A 17850-nucleotide genomic window follows, 5' to 3' on the forward strand; every position below is an offset into this window, starting at 1 on the left:
TATAATATAATATAAACCATATAATATCATATAATATCAATACCGGGTCTTATATTAATTTTTGCTCTAAAAGACGCATTAGAGCTGATTGTCCGGCTAGGTCTTATTTTCGGGGAAACACGGTAGATGACAGGAGCGTTGGGGGAATGGGTAAGAAAGGTGAAGGGATTAGGAAGTACAAATTGGTAGTCACAAAATAGTCACGGGGATGTGAAATACAGTATGGGGAATATTATCAATAACGTACAGATTGTAGGGTGTCAGATAGGTACTGGACCTAATAGGGGGATCACTGCATACATTATATAAATGCCTAACCAGTGTGCTGTACACCTGAAACTGATACAAAATAATACTGAATGTCAACTATAATTAAATCTATTATCTATATCTGTACCTATGGTCACGGGATGTCAAGTACAGCATAGGGAATGTAGCCAATGGTATTGTTTTGTAACAGCTATGTACAACGTCAGAGGGTAGTAGACTTCAGGGTTATCACTTTGTGAGGGGTGTGAATGTCTAATCATTATATGATTTTGTAGATTGAAACTAAAAGAGAAAGGGAGCAGGTCCCATCTCCCTCCCACGGCCTGCAAGGGGAGCTCCAAATAGAAGTGTCGACCATTGCCCTAAGGAGCCCACCCTGAGGCATGGCCTGTGGGAGATGTACGTGGGGAAGGTTGGGTGGGGGTGAGTGGGGGGATTCGGCCCTTCTCATGGCCAGTGGCAGCGAAAAACAAGAAACCCATAAAATAAATAAAACACACAAAAAAACAGATGAGATCATAAACCACATCATGAGTGGTCCGTGACTGTCCGCCCTGAGTTCTAGGCTGTAGTACATAAGTCCTCTGTTACCCATACAGCAGTGCTGCTTTCTGCAGTCTTCAGTTACCCGTGGTCAACTGTGGTCCAAAAATACTAAATGGAAAATTCCAGAAATAATTCATACATTTTAAATTGAATGCTGTTCTGAGTAGCGTGATGGACTCTCTGGGCGGGGGCGGGGAGGGCATGAATCACCCCTGCTAGCTGTATAGCTACCCTCCTGTTAGTCACTTAGTAGCCATCTCGGTTATCAGATGTTTTAAGAGGAAGGAAGGCAGAGGCCACACGCCCCGTAACTTTTATTACAGTTGATTGTTATGCTTATTCTCTTTTATTATTAGTTGTTGTTAATCTCTTGCTGAGCCTATTTTGTAAATTGAACTTTCTCATACGTGTGCATGTGTAGAAATAGCATAGTCTACACAAGGTTCAGTCCTATCCACAGTTTCAGGCATCCACGGGAGTGTTGGAATGCATCTCCCTTTCTCCCTCAGATAAGGAGACCGACAATAATTAAACAGAAATCTGTAGCAAAAAACTACTAATTCATTCCCTCAGGTTATACAGTCACGTGGTCATTTGCTTTGTTGACTTTTTCTTTATAGCAAGAGCCTTACGCTGGAAAATATTAGAACAATGTGCTGTGCCTCTGGCTGCCTTTTAAGGATATGAAACTTCCTAATGTTTCGCAGAGGGACGGTTTGGGCAGTGTGGGGATGAAAAGAACTAAATGCTGTCATCTGCTGTTGCAGGAACACTCCTTCCCTCAGGAAAACCAGAAATGCACATCTCTTTTCCCCAGCACCAGGTTCGGCTCTTTCAAAAATGTCTCTTTAGCTACTTATTATTACTGTTTAAATAATAGCTTTGCACCGTGTGGCTGCAGCAACCTGTGTGCGAGACACGGAGAGAGGGCAGCCTGACCTTGAGTTTCTAGATTCTCAGCCACATATAGTGAGGCACGTATACTGCACTCCTTAAATCTAATCTCACGGACAGTGTGAAAAACAAAGACACAAGTTTAAGAGATGAGGTGGGGACATCCGGCCGAGTTACTTTGGACTTAACTTTTTTTAATGACTTCCTTTGTGAAAGCCCGTGCCTGTGCTGGTTGGTCCAGGCAGGAAGCTGAGGGAAGGACTCCTGGATTCAGGTCCATTATCATTGTTGGAGGCTCCCTCTGTGGCGTTTGTGTGTTTATCTTCTTGTTTCCCTCTTCTCAGTCACCCCACCCTCCCAGGGGTGACCACTGGAAAAGGTCTCATGTGTATTCTTCTGTCTATAAGTATTCTTATAAAAGATATTGTTGGTTTGTGTGCAAATTTTTATAGTGTGGTGCAGAAGTGATTGCCGTTTAAAAGGTTAAAAATAATTGCAAACACCGCAATGACTTTTTTTTGCACCAACCTAATATTAAAAAAATGTTTATAAATGGTATTTAGGCCATACGTTTTGTTGTTTCTGTTTTTATGCACAGAGTTTTGGGTCTATCTGTGTTGCCGTATGTGCGGCTAATTTGCATAAGACTCCATAGCAGGCACCCCCCATTGACCTGCCCATCCCCCAGGGGTGTACGTACACCAGATTGCCTCCAACTTTCCAGCACACAAACATGGCCTCTGGGAACGTCGTCCTGTGAGTCTCCTACACCTGCATCGCTGTGTCTCTGGATACACACCCAGAAGTGGGGTTGGTAGACGTGGAGCATATGTAAGCTTGATTTGACCCAGTGGGCCAGACTGCCCAGCCACCCTCACACCAGCCGTGCAGGAGCAGTTTTAAACTCCCAAACCCGGCCAACAATGGGCCTTATCCACTTTCTGATTTATTGCCAGTCTAATAGTTGTACAAGGACACCCCATTGCTTCTTTAATTTGTATTTCTCCAATTACTCAGGAGTAGGAGCACGTCTTCAGAGCTCTGTTAGCATAAAGATACGTGAAATGCTTAGCATAGTCTAGCATAGTCTAGCTCGGGCCCAAAAGGCTAGCTGTCGTTGTTCTGCAAATACAAGCACCATTTAAATGTGGTTGATGTGATAATATTATCTTAACACAAAACTTGTATTCTAGTGATAATTTCTGATTTTGAATTATTGTTCATCGTTTGCCTTCTAGTAGGACTCATTCATATCTGTCCACCATATTTCTCTCCATTCTCACTGTCCCCACGTTGATTCATCCACCCTGTCATCGAGCCTCCTACAATCTCAACATTCGCTCTGGAAACCTCCTCACTCCAGCGAGAGGGATCTTTTCAAAATCCTTCCTTCCTGCCCACGACTTGCCATTTCTCTTAGGATGAAGCCCTCACCTTAGCCTTCAGGGGCCGCACCGGCCCACCGGGTCTGCTTCTTCCTGATCCCGGCTCCTGTCTTTCTGCCCTCTGGCCCCCTGGCTGCCTCTCTGGGGCCTCCAGTCCTGCCGCCCCACTCTCCACAACTCCCAAAGTCAATTCCTTCTTAATCGTCAAAGTTTAGCTCAAATATCACCTTCCCCATCCCGAGACTGAGCCAGGTCTCCAGTTCTTGTCACAGCCCTTACGTCATCCATAATCAAAGAGTCAATTCCAAAAGGATCTCTTTCAAGTCCCTCTCCCCATCTCACTGCCCTGAGGGCAGGGCTGTGACTGCTTTGTCCCCTGCTCTCCTGCTTCTAGCACAGGGCTCGGAAGAGGTGGATGCTCAACAAATCCTAGCGTGGATGCGGAACAACAGAGATCTCTTTATTGCAGAATAATTTTAACCAAAGTGAAACACAATCCTACAACAGCCGGAGACACTGTCCCAGATGAAGGCCCTGGCTGGTGCTGCTGGTTATCTCCGGAGACCCAGCAAAGCCGCCTCAGGGGACCTTGTGACTCAGAGGAAGGCAGAAAGGAGAGGCCTTTGTGGGAGATAAAAGGGCTGCATCTTGATAAATGATAAAGTACAAACCAAAAATATAAAAATCTTACTTTGAACAAAATGTAGATGCTTTTAAGAGTGCCTAATTAAAACAAAATGAGGAAATCAAATCAGTGAGAAAAACAACTCTTCAAAAGGACAGGCTCCATTCTGACCCAGCTCACAGGCTTTGTTACCGAGTTCTCTTTCCCTACAAAGAATGGGTGTTGGCACCTTACCTTGCCTCCATGTGTTTCCAAAAAAACTGTTGTGTCAGATAATATCTTAAGTACTCTATTTAAAATAAGCAGGACTGTATCAACAATTTTAAAAAGTCTGTTTTTGTTGTTGACATAAGAAATGCCCAAACCTGTAGACTTTTTATAAGAGTTTGTTTGAGCCAAACTGAAGACAATTACCTGGAAGCAAGATCTCAGATGCTCCAGAGAGTGACAGTTTTGCAGTTCCTTTTATGCATTTGGAATTAAGAAAGGAAAGTAAGGAAGGTTACCTGGAGGTGGGAAAAAGCAAGGCAGGGATTGGATTACAGGACTGTTAGCAAGATTATGTGCTCCCTTGAGGGTGGTGATTTCAAAGGTGTGTTAACCTAGGTGTGGAGAAACAATGGACAGGGCTTGCTAATGGCAAAGATAAGCCTTTTAGTAAAAAGTTACATGACTACCCACCATGACCTGCCCAGCTAGAAATTTATGATCAGATCACCCTGTGAGGTTACTTTCCATAGCACCCCTTTTAGCATCTCCATTTTGAATCCTCGTGGATAGCAAATAAGCATGCCCCACTTTCATATTGGTGTGAAGAGTGGTGGTCCTGGGGTACACACCTTCCCTGGGAGACTGCATCCAATTCCATGGTTCCAACCACTACTTCTACTGAATCTCCTTCTGTACATCCAGCTGCCTCTTGGACGTCTCCGATGTCCCCCAGCACCAAAGATTGTACCTGCCAACTCTGCTTCCTCCTCGTCTCATGAATGGCCTCCCCACTAACCCCAGTCACCTGCACTCAGGGGCCCCGAATGGACATGAAGGGCAGACTTCTAGGTCCTGCATGCAGTAGGCAGGAGGGCCCTGGGGCTCGTGAGGCCAGCGAGTCCAGGCTTAGAACCTGCTGGCAAGAGGAAGTGCTGCCTCCTGTGAGTATTAGTTGTCTGTGGGAGGCCAAGCCCACGGTGCTGTGTATTCCTCTAACTTGGGCGTGGGTGGTGAAGGCACCAAACTTCAGGAGACAGACGCGGAGGGGGAGCCTTGTCCTGCCTGTCATACAGGTCGCACTTTATACCCTTCAACTGCTCATTGGGAGCTTCAGGAGTAAATCAAACTGGGTTAGGTTAGGGTCAGGGTCAAGGTGAGGGTGAGGATCAGGGCTAGGACTACGGTTAGGGTTAGGGTCAGGGTCAGGGATAGGATCAGGGTTACGGTCAGAGTCAGGTTTAGGGTCAAAGTCAAGGTTAGGGTCAGGGTCAGGGTCAGGGTCAGGGTCAGGGTTAGGGTTATGGTCAAGATATCTTCATTGACCACCTGCTGGTAGATGCGGACCCAGGGAAAATCCTGAGACTGAAAAGTCTATCTCCATTAGAAGAGAGCAGGGAAAGACTGGAGAAAGAGGCAGGCTAAACTGTCTGGCAATTAACAGAGTTTTTTAAGGGAAATTTACATACAAGACAAATTTTGGGCGATAGCAAGACAAAGTGGATATCCTCCAGCTACTTGGCAGGTGATAAAAGAATTGTATAGAACAGAGCAGGATGGAAATGGATTCGGTGAGTGGCTCATCCCAGATAAGGGAAATTGCCTTACAGGCTTGTCTGGGGGAGGGCAACAGCCTGTTCCAGGAACCAGCAGAGGGGAGAGGTCAGTCAGCCTTCTCTAAGGGGATTTACTGGAAGCAATTTCTGTCCTGGCCCAGACCTCGCTCTCGAGTCCGGCAGCGGTCACGTCGTGGAACACTCCCGCCTCCTCCTCACCTTCGTGACAGTAGCCACTTCTGTGCTATCACTCCTTCTTCACTCATCACCATCTGCAAACCCATTATTTATTACTGGGTACACCCTTGTTGCCAGGTCCCCTGTCCCACCGTGAGCGGCAAGAGGGAGAGCCCTGGTCGTCTCCTCACTGATGCACCCCAGTGCCCAGGACAGGATATGGAGGAGCACTGACGCACTGGGGAGTACAGGAACCGCACAGCCCTGCATACGCATGTCTATTTCTCATCCAGCTGCTCTCAAGGGTCAACGTCCAGCCTCAATAGCACCATTTCTCTTTCTCCACCTCCCTCTTTGTCAACTAGCAGGCAAAATGACACGATCAGACCAAAATATGAGACCCTTTCTCCTTCTATAAAAGCACTGATTTTATCCAGATATAAATGCTACAGCTGCCCTTTGCATGTCATGTTATTGCAAGAATGTGTTTCTTGGATATGGAGATGTTAGCAGAGCTTCCCTGGCTAAGAGTCAGTTTCTGTGTTTCAGGTTAATTCAAAGAACGAACGTAAAGTTGACCTGGTGTTCACCACAGAGCGTTATAACCCAGAGGTAAGCCGTCATAATTCACGAAGTCGCTTATAAGTAACCCACGTGAATTTACTTTTTAAAAAGTGAAACTATTAATCTACAGAGACATGCAGGGTTTTTGTTTTTCCTGTTTTTGTTTTCTATTTGCCTTCAAGAACTGAAGAAGAGAGCTGGGCAGGAGCTCAAGATTTCAGTCCTTCAGCGTCGCGGCCTTACGCAGGGTTGCGTTTCAAACAGTCCACACAGCCATCAGTCCCTCCCTCCTTTGCCCGGGGAGGGAATTTCACAGCTCCCTTTGGTATCCCTCCTTAGCACCTCAGAGTTCTTAGAGTGACTCACTTTCAAATGCCAGCCTGTTTCTCTTCCGTCGGCTGGTGACATTTCTCGTTAGCAGGCTGGCATAGCATGAAGCCAATTCCACAGGCTTCTGTACATAGAAGCATTCTGAAAAATAGAGCAGGACCAACGCATGCCATAGGCTTTATTGGTCTCTACAATTCTTACTAAGCAGGCCATGGTGTGCGTTTCCTTTTCCCTGTTCTCAAGAAGAGAGTAAACAGAAAACTCATGCAGAAATTAGAACCAGATGAGCTTCCGTGTGCTGGGTGAAGCTGGGAGGCAGCAACGGGTGGAGTGGAGACCAGCCCAAATTCCCTGAGTGGTGTGGAGTCGACATGGCCGGAAGAGCAGGCAGCGTCCAGCATTAAAGTGTGTCAGGGTGGCAGAGCTTCGGAGGGGAAACCATGACCCCTGAGTATGATGCTTCCAGAAGAGTGCTCCCCAGTATTCAGAATCAAGTCTGAACGAGACAACACTGTACTCTGACTTTGCTAATTAACCTAAGAATTGAAATTTTTCTTAAAGCATGATTTCTAGTGTTGCCAACTGAAAGTGTTAAAGCTAAAAGGAAAACAATTACTAGATTATTTTGACCAACAATATGTCTCTCTGAAGAGCACAGCTAGCTAATTGCAACATTCCATTTCAGGGCACGAGGAGAGTTCTTTCATCTCCCGACAACAGCTTTGATTCCGCAGAGCTGTTTTGGTGGGGGAGAAGGAAAGGAAAACAAAACGGAGCGATACCGGTTCTTTTTCTTTTCTCTGGAAATGGCTGACATCAAAGGAGAACGTGTACCAGCCCTGTCTTCTGCCTTTGATAAGCCTCTTCTTGATGCTCCTTGCATCTCTTTTTCTGTGTGGCGCTATTCATTAGGATTTTAGTGCACCACTGGAATTGCCCCTTATTCAAAAGCAGCACTCACAGGAGGAAAAGTTGCCTATTGGAAAGGCCTGTTCCAGTTTTTTGAGTTAATTCTAGAATTTGGTGTATTATGCAGATCTAATTTTGATTACAGTTGTTTTCTTGCGGGCTATTTCTTTCTTTTTTTTGGGGGGGTTGTTGTTTTAATTGGGACTCCCCCCAGTTTAAGAGATTGATGATACGTGCATTTTCCTGGGCATATGTTCCCTGGCTTTTATTGTCAGGTAAAGGAATATGTGACCTTCAGGAGAAGCACTGTCCTAGCAATGAGTTACACATCTGATACCTACTTGAAGCATCCACTACCCAGCTCCAGATGTCTCTGCATTGGAAAATGAGGAGAAGTGACCCCACAATGCTCAGTCTATGCACACTTAGGTGTTAATGCAAACAAACATCCCTTGGTCACTCAGGTAGTTGAATCAGTCCTGTTCGGGTGAGCTCTGCCTCCATGTCTCTGGATTGGGTCTCAGCGTACAGTGACGGAGTTAGCACAGGGCCAGGGCTTTGGCTTCAGACACACATGAGCTCAAGTCCTGGCTTACCACTTACTAGTGTGAAACATGGAGTAGGCTCCTCTTTAAACTTCAGCGTCTTAATCTGCAGAATTGTACTAAGGAGACCAGACTCATAAGGCAGCAGCGGACGTTGTCATTTCGGTTAATAGGAACCAATGTCATCTTTTGGTTCAAGTTGGCAAGCTTGAGGTCCAACTAAGCATTATGTTGGTCCACAATAGAGAGTAAAGTGCTAGAGGTCTGAGCCAAGCAGTACTCAAGAGACATCAATAGTGGTTCTTTGGAATAGGCCCAGCATTGTTTTATAATGACATCATCAGAAAGCAGGAGTTTAAATGACAGAAAAATGTGAAGGACTATTGTGTTCAGCTACGAGCACAAAAATCACTTTTTACAAAGCAAAGACCCCTACATCTGTTGGTGCCAGTGCCTATGTGCTATGTGCAAGGAAATTCTCAACCGTGTGTGTGTGTGTGTGTGTGTGTGTGTGTGTGTGTGTGTGTGTACTGGGGTGGGTGGGAGTAATAAGGCACCAATCCATTTAATTTCAAAATCTTTATTTCAGGAAGGTGAGGAACGTTTGGGGAAATGTTCTGCTCGAGTGTTTTTCAGGAATGAGAAACCCAGACCGGCCATTAACATCACTTGTACGCGGTTTGTTGAGAAGAGCAAAAGACAACAAGAGGATTACCTGCTTTACAAGCACATGAAGCAACTGAAAACCCCCTTGGATGTAGTCAGCATACCTGGTAAGAACCAGTACCTGGAATTTCTATATTCAGGAACGTATGTAATCACTAAATCTTAAAAAGAAGGATCATTTACATTTTTATCCCCCCAAATGGCCCTTTAATCCTAGTGTAGAACGTGGTTACACCTCATTGTTTAAACCAAACTCTGAAGTATCATTTCCCTGTCCTTCGCCTCCAGTATACGGTAGTGTCTGCACCCTTGTAACCTCCCCACTCGCCATCCCAGATGAGGGCAAGGCCAGCGGTGAATCTCCGAGGCATCGGTACAGGTCTTTGCAACAGGACATGCACACAGGGCTGCAGTTTTCTGGGCTGAGTCCAGAACCTGAGGTGACATTTCTGGTGGTGGCTTTGGACACTTGCGGTGACGAGACACCATGCAGGGCCTCCACTGTGCCCATATGGCTTTCTGCCTGAGGATTGAGCGAGTTGACTGCCTCCGGGCTTTGCTGGGAGGCTGCAGTGGAGTCAAATTTATCTTGTTTTAGGTCAAGAGCTAATGGGCAGCGGTGCCACCTCTCATAAGAAACAAGCTCTGCCCTCTGAAGTGACCCAGCTGACGAGCAGCAGAGCTCATTTGTTCTGGCACTCAACAGAGTGTGTGGGCAGCAGTGGAGCGCGGCACTTACTGGCAAATCTGATTTGCAAAACCACACAAGTAGTCTCTGGACTTGCACTTGGGTATTAAGGTTGACATCTGACTGCCACAGCACCTCCCATCCCACACTCTCACAGTTCACTGATTTGCCCAGAGGTTGTGACAGGTCCCTGTGAACAGGGGAGGACCTACCTCTCCATTCTGTGCATCTGGGCCCCAGCAATTTATTAAGACTGAGTGTTCTTAAAAACCTGGGGGTGGACCATGGCTCCTTGCGTTTCTAACATTCAGAAGCTTGGATAAGTCTCATTATAGTTCTCTGACAATTCCTATTAAATCCTGTTTCAAATAATTATGAGGAACAATTCAAAATCTTATGTGATAGAATTTGTTTATATTGAGCACTGCCTGAAATAAATGGGCTAATGATGAATATTTAAAATCTACTGTTATTTAGGGATTTTTTTTTGCTCCCCTTAAGCATTATTTTGGTAAATAGGGTTTTATATATTCTCCTTAAAACACAAATTTTGGAAATTGTATGGGACCTCTTTGACTATTTGTTACAGCATCACTAGGTTTTGGACACTTTTTGATAGCACAAGTTAACTGGATCATATTCGGTTAATAAATCCTAGGTGCCCACAAGGATCATTCTACAACAAATCTAAGTTAATGTGGCTCCGATAAAGCTGAAAAACCATTTTTGATTAGAGGGCACCTTTTCATCAACAGAAGTTCTCACGCCACTATTTAAATTCAGTGAAGACATGTAATGGTGCTATTCATAGCCTGTCTGTGAACATACAATTATCTCCTTAAAACTGAAGAGGTTTGGTTTACGATAAAGTGCATCGAAACTGTGGCGCTATCCCTGGAGCACCCAGTTCAAATCTCAGCAGAGTGTACTCAGTGTGTCATCAGTCATACACTTTCTCTACAATGGTTAAGTGAGAAGATCTAATCCCTTTCAGGATATCTTTGCTCCACACGTTTTTCCCCCTAAAAAAGTAGTTGTCTGGTTTTTATTATGAGTAAAACTTTTACTCCTTCTAATGAATTCATAAACTTCTGACAGATGAGCCCAAGTATACTACATACGAAGGAAAAGACTGAGGACCTGGGAATAACCAGCTCAAGTCCCGTCGCCTGATTCTAGAGCAGTGCCACTAGCTTTGACACTTTCAAACGTCCTCACTATTCGCCGTGTTTAGTGTGACTAATTTATCTTCTCAGAAGTCCATGAACAGTTACATCATAAATTAATTACGTGCTAAGAATTGAGTTCTTCAGGTCACAAGAGGTCATCTATGAATCACTGTATCCTTACCTCTAGCAGTAGTTAATATTAAGTAGGTTTTTAAATTTTTTTTTTACAAGTGTTTGCTGAATTAAAAAGATTGCAGGTCCAAAAACAATACCACACAAAAAGCCCACTTGATTTCTTCATGTGCTCAAAAAAAAAAAAAGAGAGAGATGCTACAAATATATTGCTTAGCTTTAAAGACAAAGATCACAGAAGGACAAAGCCATCTGGCAGACTGGCAAAGACCATTACCTTGGCTGTGAACCCAAACCAGAGGTAATGTGGGGAAGATAACTGATGCATGTTTCAATCAATCTAGTTACAAAGTGCTTCTCAACTAGGGTTTCCAGGCGGGAATTCCCACCCGTTCTCAGGAATTTTTTTGCTTTCCCGTTCCCGAATCCCGAGATATAAACTGTTTTCTGTTCTCCACGATGAATCGTTACCACAAAGTGATGGCCGATACTACCAACCTGGGTTCAAGGAGCCAATTTTCCTGATTTCCCAGCCAACTTTTCTCAGGATTCGGGAACGGGAAAGCGGAAAAAAAAATCCTGAGAATGGGTGGGAATTCCCGCCTGGAAACCCTATTCTCAACCATCAAGATTTCAGATTAACTTTGAGTATCATTATAACTCTTACTTCACATTTATATAGTACAGTAAGAAGCCCTGAAATTGTTTTATAGCTTTACTTAGCAGGGCAAGTTGAAGTCTGTGAATTTCCATATAATGTAGAAACATACAAATCATGCTGAAGGTCTTGCTGTGAAAGAGCTGACTGATGTGACTAAGCTTAAGCCCGTATTTCATTACTGAAACTTCTGAAATGTTGTCCCCAACATGCCTTAATATTATCGTTTTGCTCACAGACAGTCACGGGCATATTGATCCCTCTCTGAGACCCATCTGGGAGTTAGCTTTTCTTGGAGGCTCTTATGTGATGTGGGAAAAGACAACGCAGTTCTCGCACTACTACCTGGCACAGCTCAGCAGCCTGAAGCAGTGGGTAAGAAAAACTGAAGATTAATGTGTGCCACAAGAGATACAACCAAGGCAGTATGCTTAGACTAAATTAATGTGAATTTCTAATCTCATGGCAACAGTTTTAATTGCATTTCATTTTCCAATAAATATGTGAATGCCTGCAGTGGGCCAGGCATTATATTAGGGACTGAGGACATAGCAGCGAACAAAAAACACAAGGTAGCTATCCTGATGGAGATTTAGTCTAGTGAGAGAAGAAAGACAGTGAACTAATAAACAAGTAAATAGGTATCGAATGGTGGTAAGTGCTATGTAGAAAAATTAAGTAGGGAAAAGGGAATGCAGGATATTTTCAGAATTACTACTTACATAGTCTAAATAGGCCTCTCTAATTTGATCAGAGATGACACTGCAACAGAGGCCTAAGGGCAGTGAGAGGGAGCCATGCTTCCACCAGGGAGGAGAATTTTAAGCAGAGGGAACTGAAGTAGCACAGTAGCTGCTGGGTTGGAGAAACAGCAGTGAGCTAGTGTGGCTGGAACAGTGACAAAGGGACTGTGCCAGGAGGTGAGATCAAATGGAGGGGGCCAGTTATGTAAGGCCTGGAGGCCATTCAAAGGACCTCTCTCTTACTCATCAGAGGGTTTTTAGCAGAGGAGGGACATGGTCTGACTTACAATTGGATCACTCTGGCTGCTTTGCTGAGAACAGACTGTAGAGATGGGTGGAAGCAGGAAGACCAGTAAAGTATTGCAAGAACCTGGACCGTGGTAGTGGGGGAAGTGATGAGAATTGTTTGGACTCAGGATATAGTTTGAAGATAGACCGATAGCATTAGCTGATGGGTTGGATATGCAGAGAATGAGAAAAGTCAAGGACGAGTCACAGGATTTTTTGGCACAGTCACAGTAACTGGAAAGGGAGATTTTATTTACTGATTCAGAGGAACTGATTTCGGGGGGAAATTAGCTTGATTTGGGGCATACTGAATTCCATAACTAAGTAGAGAATTTATATAGTCTTCTGGATATGAGTCTCAAGTTCAGGGGAGAGGTCTGGGCTGACGTCATCACCATGTAGATGGTATTTAAAGCCACAAGACTGGATGAGATCACAGAGAATGAGTGAGTTATGTAAGGACTGAGTCCTGGAACATTTCTAACTTTAGAGGTTGGCGGTATGAGAAAAGAGTGTTTCAAAGATAAGGATGCATAGACGTGTCAAATGCTGCTGGAAAGTCAAGGGCCATGAGGACTGAAAACCGGCCATTCGATTGAGGCAGTTGCAAGTCAATGGAGAGCTTATCAACTGCTCTCTCTCCGGCACAATGTGGGCAAAGCCTGACTGGAGGAGGTTCAGGAGAGAATGGGAGGAGAGGAAGTGGACCCTCCATCTCTTTAAAAAAAAAAATTGGCTATAAAGGGGAGCAGAAGAAAGGGAGTGGGCAATAGCTGGAGGATGGGTAAGCATTGGGTTGAAAGGCTTGTTTACTGCTGTCTTCCGAGGTTGGGAGATTTAATAGCATATTTATATGTTGATGAGGAAAAATCCAGTAGAGAGGGTCAGAGTACGACTTGTAGGAAAGAGAAGGAAGAATTGTTGGAGTGAGTGTGCCCGAGTCGGCCAGAGAGGATAAGAGCAATCGCGGAGATGAGCTTAGACAGGAGCGTTGACCTGGAAGGCAGGCAGAGGAGAGGGGCCCAGACGCTGGTAGGAGGGTGGACACGGCGGTCGCTTGTGGAAGTTCTATTCTAACTGCCTGTCTTCTCAGTGAAAAACGAGGCCAAGTCATCAGCTGAGAGTAAGGCTGTGTTGGGAGTGTGCAGACATGAGCATCACGCAGCACTGCAGGCCCCTCACAGTCTGTGGTCCTGATTTAGAGGACCAGTCACTCTGTGTGGTGTGGGTACGTAGCAGGCAAGTGTGATGGAGAGAGAGGGGCCATTTCCAGAGCAAACAAAACCCACTGCTCTGAGAGGCCAACCGTAGGCACAAATTCCTAAAACCCATCTTCTTCACGGACGTGAGAAGCAGTGGCTCGCCCCTGGATGGATCTTAGTGAGCACCTTCTGAGTGCAAGGACTCACCCAGCATCGTCAGCATTACCGTGTTTCCCCGAAAATAAGCCCCAGTTAAGATCGTCAGCCGGACGGACGCATTTAGTGCGTTATGACGGTGCTCCAGAAGAAGATGACATGACTGTATTTGAATACATGTAGATTGTTGTACATGAAAATATAAGACATCCCCTGAAAATACGCCCTAATGCATCTTTTGGAGCAAAAATTAATATCAGACCCGGTCTTATTTTGGGGGAAATAAGGTAGTCATGCCCAAAATAGTTTGGTGTGCTTTCTAGAGGCCACTTGGAAACTGGACAAGACGTAGTTTTTCTCTTTACTCCTCAAAATGAACACATTTCTTCCCCTTTATAGTGTGCTTCTTAATATAATTTTAATAGAAATTACCATTTAGTTGATAGTTGCTATTTAACTAGATCAAACTTCCATCTTCTCTCCCATCTACCAAGATGATCATATCCTCAATAAGAGGCTTTACCTTAACTGAGAAGTCGGGAAATTTTTCTTGTTTATGGTATAGAAAATGGTGTCACGGTCATTTAGAACTAATTGTAATGAATCTGAGGCGAACACTCAATGGGAACAGATCACGAGACACAGCAGAGAAAAAATTAGGATCTTTTAACATCAGTGTTTTCCTCTCCTTTGCAGTTGTAGATGACACATTACCAAACTAACCACCAGGACATACAGTTCAGCAACAGAAGCCCCGTTTCTCTCTCATTCTAGCCAGTGCATCATCTGCCCCTTAATCTCTCTCAACCAACTGCAAGTGGGAACCGTAGGAACAAATGTAACCGTGGACTTAAGAAAACAAAAACGCTGACTGATCAGAAACAATGTCCCTGATTAGGAGTTTTAGATTTTTTTTTTTTTTTAACCTTCTGGGGTTTGGGTTTTAGATAAATAAATGAATGTGCAGCTGACTTGCTGGGTCACCCATAGCAAATCACTCATTAATCTCTTAGGGTCTATTAAATGGGGCTTAACAAATTTATGGAAGTCCTTGAAACTAACTGAAATCTAAATCACGGCGGCAACTGGGAAACTTGGTTTCAAGGTTGGTACGCATTTCAGTTTAGAGTCTCTTAAAGAAAAGCATGCACATATCCACATAGATTTTCGAATTCGGCTATTGGGTGGCCACTAAAGATTCCCATAATCTTTCAGCAAAAGAAGCAACACAGCAACAAGCAAAACAAGCAACACTTTTTAAAAGGTCACTAAAATCCAGGTAGCGTCCTGGGACACTAGAAGCAGGACGGGAGGGCTGACAACGCCAGACTGCCCAGCTCAGAAGCAGAAGCTACTGGAGGTGTGCCGTGGCGCAAGGCAGCTCAGGAAAGCACAGGGCTTAGAGTTTTTGCAGAGGCTTTCCGGGTGTGCGTTACTATCTTTACACTCAGGGTTAAACCCACCTTTTAAGGCAACTATGTAAGGAAGTGCAGGCGTATAAACTCACAGCCCCAAAAGAACAAAGCTTGAGAGAAGAGTGGGCTAAGAAAGAAAGCACTGAATACAAACAAGACCCATCTTACCGGCACAATTACGGCTTTAGAACCAAAGAACAGATGTCATTCCCAAACCATAAGGACCATGCCAAGGGCAGGGGAGACACTTGCTGGCTAGAGAAAAAGAAATGGTTAAGGGCTTTCCCTACACCCTCAGCCTTTCATAGGAATTGAGAAAAGTAAAACTGAGTGTTGTTCCAGCTCTTATCAGTCGATAGCAGCTACGGTCAGCACCCCAGCTGTCTAAACTGCAGCAGCAAATTATCAATCACCACAAGTCCTACTCTAACTAGAGGCCCCCACTGGCCAAGGTACATAACAGAAACCACCTCTCTGTCTCACTTTTTCAGCGAAATCTATTTTCATAGCATGTGTCAATAACCTAGGCTTACTCTCTACTAAAACCACACAGGTTCTGCTAAGGATCACTCTCTCTCTTTTTTGGGGAAGGGGAGTAGGGGAGGGGTTACAAGTAAGTAAAAGGGGACAAACAAAACACTTCCAGTATGTCTCTCCGAAGATTACAGTGCTGAGTTACCAGAAAATGTAACAGTGAATTGTCATCAATTTGGACTATAAGGATTTGACATTTGTGATGATTTGAATAGAAGCCAAGGAGATTATTTCTGAATAATACTCAAAATAATGATTTCTTGGCAGACCTCAACTTGGTGAGGTCTGCCTGGAATACCTTGGCAGGCTGGGATGTGCAATGTCCCCTCTGCAGTTCTTTAATAAGCCCTGCTTTTTCATTGGGTTTAAGGGTGCTTTCTCCTGGAGGAGGAAGAATCCATAAAAACAGAAATGTGAGAGTCTGCTTCAATCACTTTACTGAAGAAGGTCTTCATTAAATGGAACAGGGGTTTATAATAATCCAAATTTTTGTATTAAAAAATGGGTAACACTCTGTGTATTTAGCAGAATAGTTTGTCAAATGGAGTTGGAATCCCATCATTTGTTTCAAGCCTTGCCTCCTTTTCTGCCCAAAATCTGGAGACTGCCATGATCTCCTTCAGAAATGCTACTTTCAACAACAGTAAGAAGGCATTAACCTGAAAAAGCACTGTAAGTTTATAAGTAAAACTAGTTTTTAAATTGTAACAATACATGGTTAAGTCAGGCCTTGAAAAACAGTGCAGATAACACGGAAGTCTGAGATAAAAATCACACAACTCAGCAGCCTGCTGAGAACCATTTCCTTCCAAGGTCAAGATAGTCACCAAATGAGGGTCAAGCAAGACTAAAAACACTCCCAAAGCCAGCAATGCCCGGTTGATCATCGGGGCCTCTGGAAATTGTTCATTTATGAAAGAGACACTGAATTTTCTCTCATGAATTCTCTGACTTTGCAGGCAGCTTGTGCCACAGATATTTGCTTTGAACATTTCACATGTACACTGCCAGACAGGAGGGAAACCTACCCAATGATGCAAAGTCACCATAGAAAAGCAGTCAATTTCTGATCTACCCAGGTCCTCTCTTATATCTACTCCCTCCAGCACCCTCCCCACCTGCTGGAAATTTCATGGCTGGTAAAAATCTCCATCAATGGAAGCAAATGGGAGACAAGTTCTTTTGCTTGTCTTTGCTTTTTTAATATTCTTTAATAGTCTCAATAAAAACCTGGTAGAGTAAAATTATAATCTAAGTTGAGTTTATTTTTTTTATTTCTTCTCTTCCATTTTTACTAGAAAGGGATAAGCACCCTTGCCCACCATGCCACCCCTGCCCCCCACCAAATAAAAGAAATAACCCAGGAAGTGTCGAAAACAAAATAGGAAATTGGTTTAGATACTAGTAAAACTTAGAGGAATCAAGTGAATGAGAGGTGAGGAAGACTGCTGGCCTCCCTATACATATCCAGGCACTGGTGTTAGAGGCAGTGTGGGAAGGAAGGAAGAATGTGGGCGGTGGAGTCAGTGGATCCAGGTTTGAATCCCCACTTGTCACTTACTTGCTGTATACTTGTTACGTCCCCTATAGAACCAGGCTCATAATACACACTCTTGCGAGGCAGTCAGGAGCATTACATGAAGACATGTATAAAGTACCTAGCACAGAACCTGGCTCACGGTGGCATTCTAGAAGTCCTGGTTGCCCTGCCCCTTGTCTTACTGCCTGGAATACCAGGGCTACCATATCAACTTGAGGTGCATATATAGTATTGAGTTCCTAAGCCTGTCAAAAGATTCTCCCTGTCCCCACTGACCTTAGCCTCGATCAAAAACCACAAACATGGGTCTGCCATGTGGCTCAGGTGGTTGGAACACCGTGCTCCTGTCACCGAGGTCGCTGGTTCAATTCCCACATGGCCCAGTGAGCTGCGCCCTCTACAGCTAAGATTGTGAACAACAGCTCTCCCTGGAGCTGGGCAGCCATGAGCAGCCAGAGGTTGGTGTGAGCTGCCGTGGGCTACCGTGTGCCACCATGTGCCGCCATGAATGGCCGGGAGCTATTGCGGCTGGCAGCCGGTGAGAGCTGCCTTGAGCTTCTGTGAGCACAGACTGCCTCAGTCCGGGGAAGCGCAAGGCTTATAATACCAGCATGGGCCAGGGAGCTGCGCCCTGCACAACTAGACTGAGAA

General features: G+C 44.6%; 1 protein-coding gene across 1 annotated transcript in view; it reads left to right on the forward strand.

Annotated features, from left to right (window-relative positions):
* The window catches only part of RARRES1 (retinoic acid receptor responder 1), a 31200-nt gene that overhangs the window by 10782 nt on the left and 2568 nt on the right, over positions 1-17850 (forward strand). Inside the window, exons 2-4 of the mRNA XM_033129296.1 lie at positions 6210-6272; positions 8598-8781; positions 11560-11696. Of these exons, the coding sequence (XP_032985187.1) occupies positions 6210-6272; positions 8598-8781; positions 11560-11696 (384 nt within the window). The remainder of the gene's footprint in view (positions 1-6209; positions 6273-8597; positions 8782-11559; positions 11697-17850) is intronic.

The sequence above is a fragment of the Rhinolophus ferrumequinum genome, chromosome 2 (assembly GCF_004115265.2).
Source record: "Rhinolophus ferrumequinum isolate MPI-CBG mRhiFer1 chromosome 2, mRhiFer1_v1.p, whole genome shotgun sequence".
NCBI classification, from domain to species: Eukaryota; Metazoa; Chordata; class Mammalia; order Chiroptera; family Rhinolophidae; genus Rhinolophus; species Rhinolophus ferrumequinum.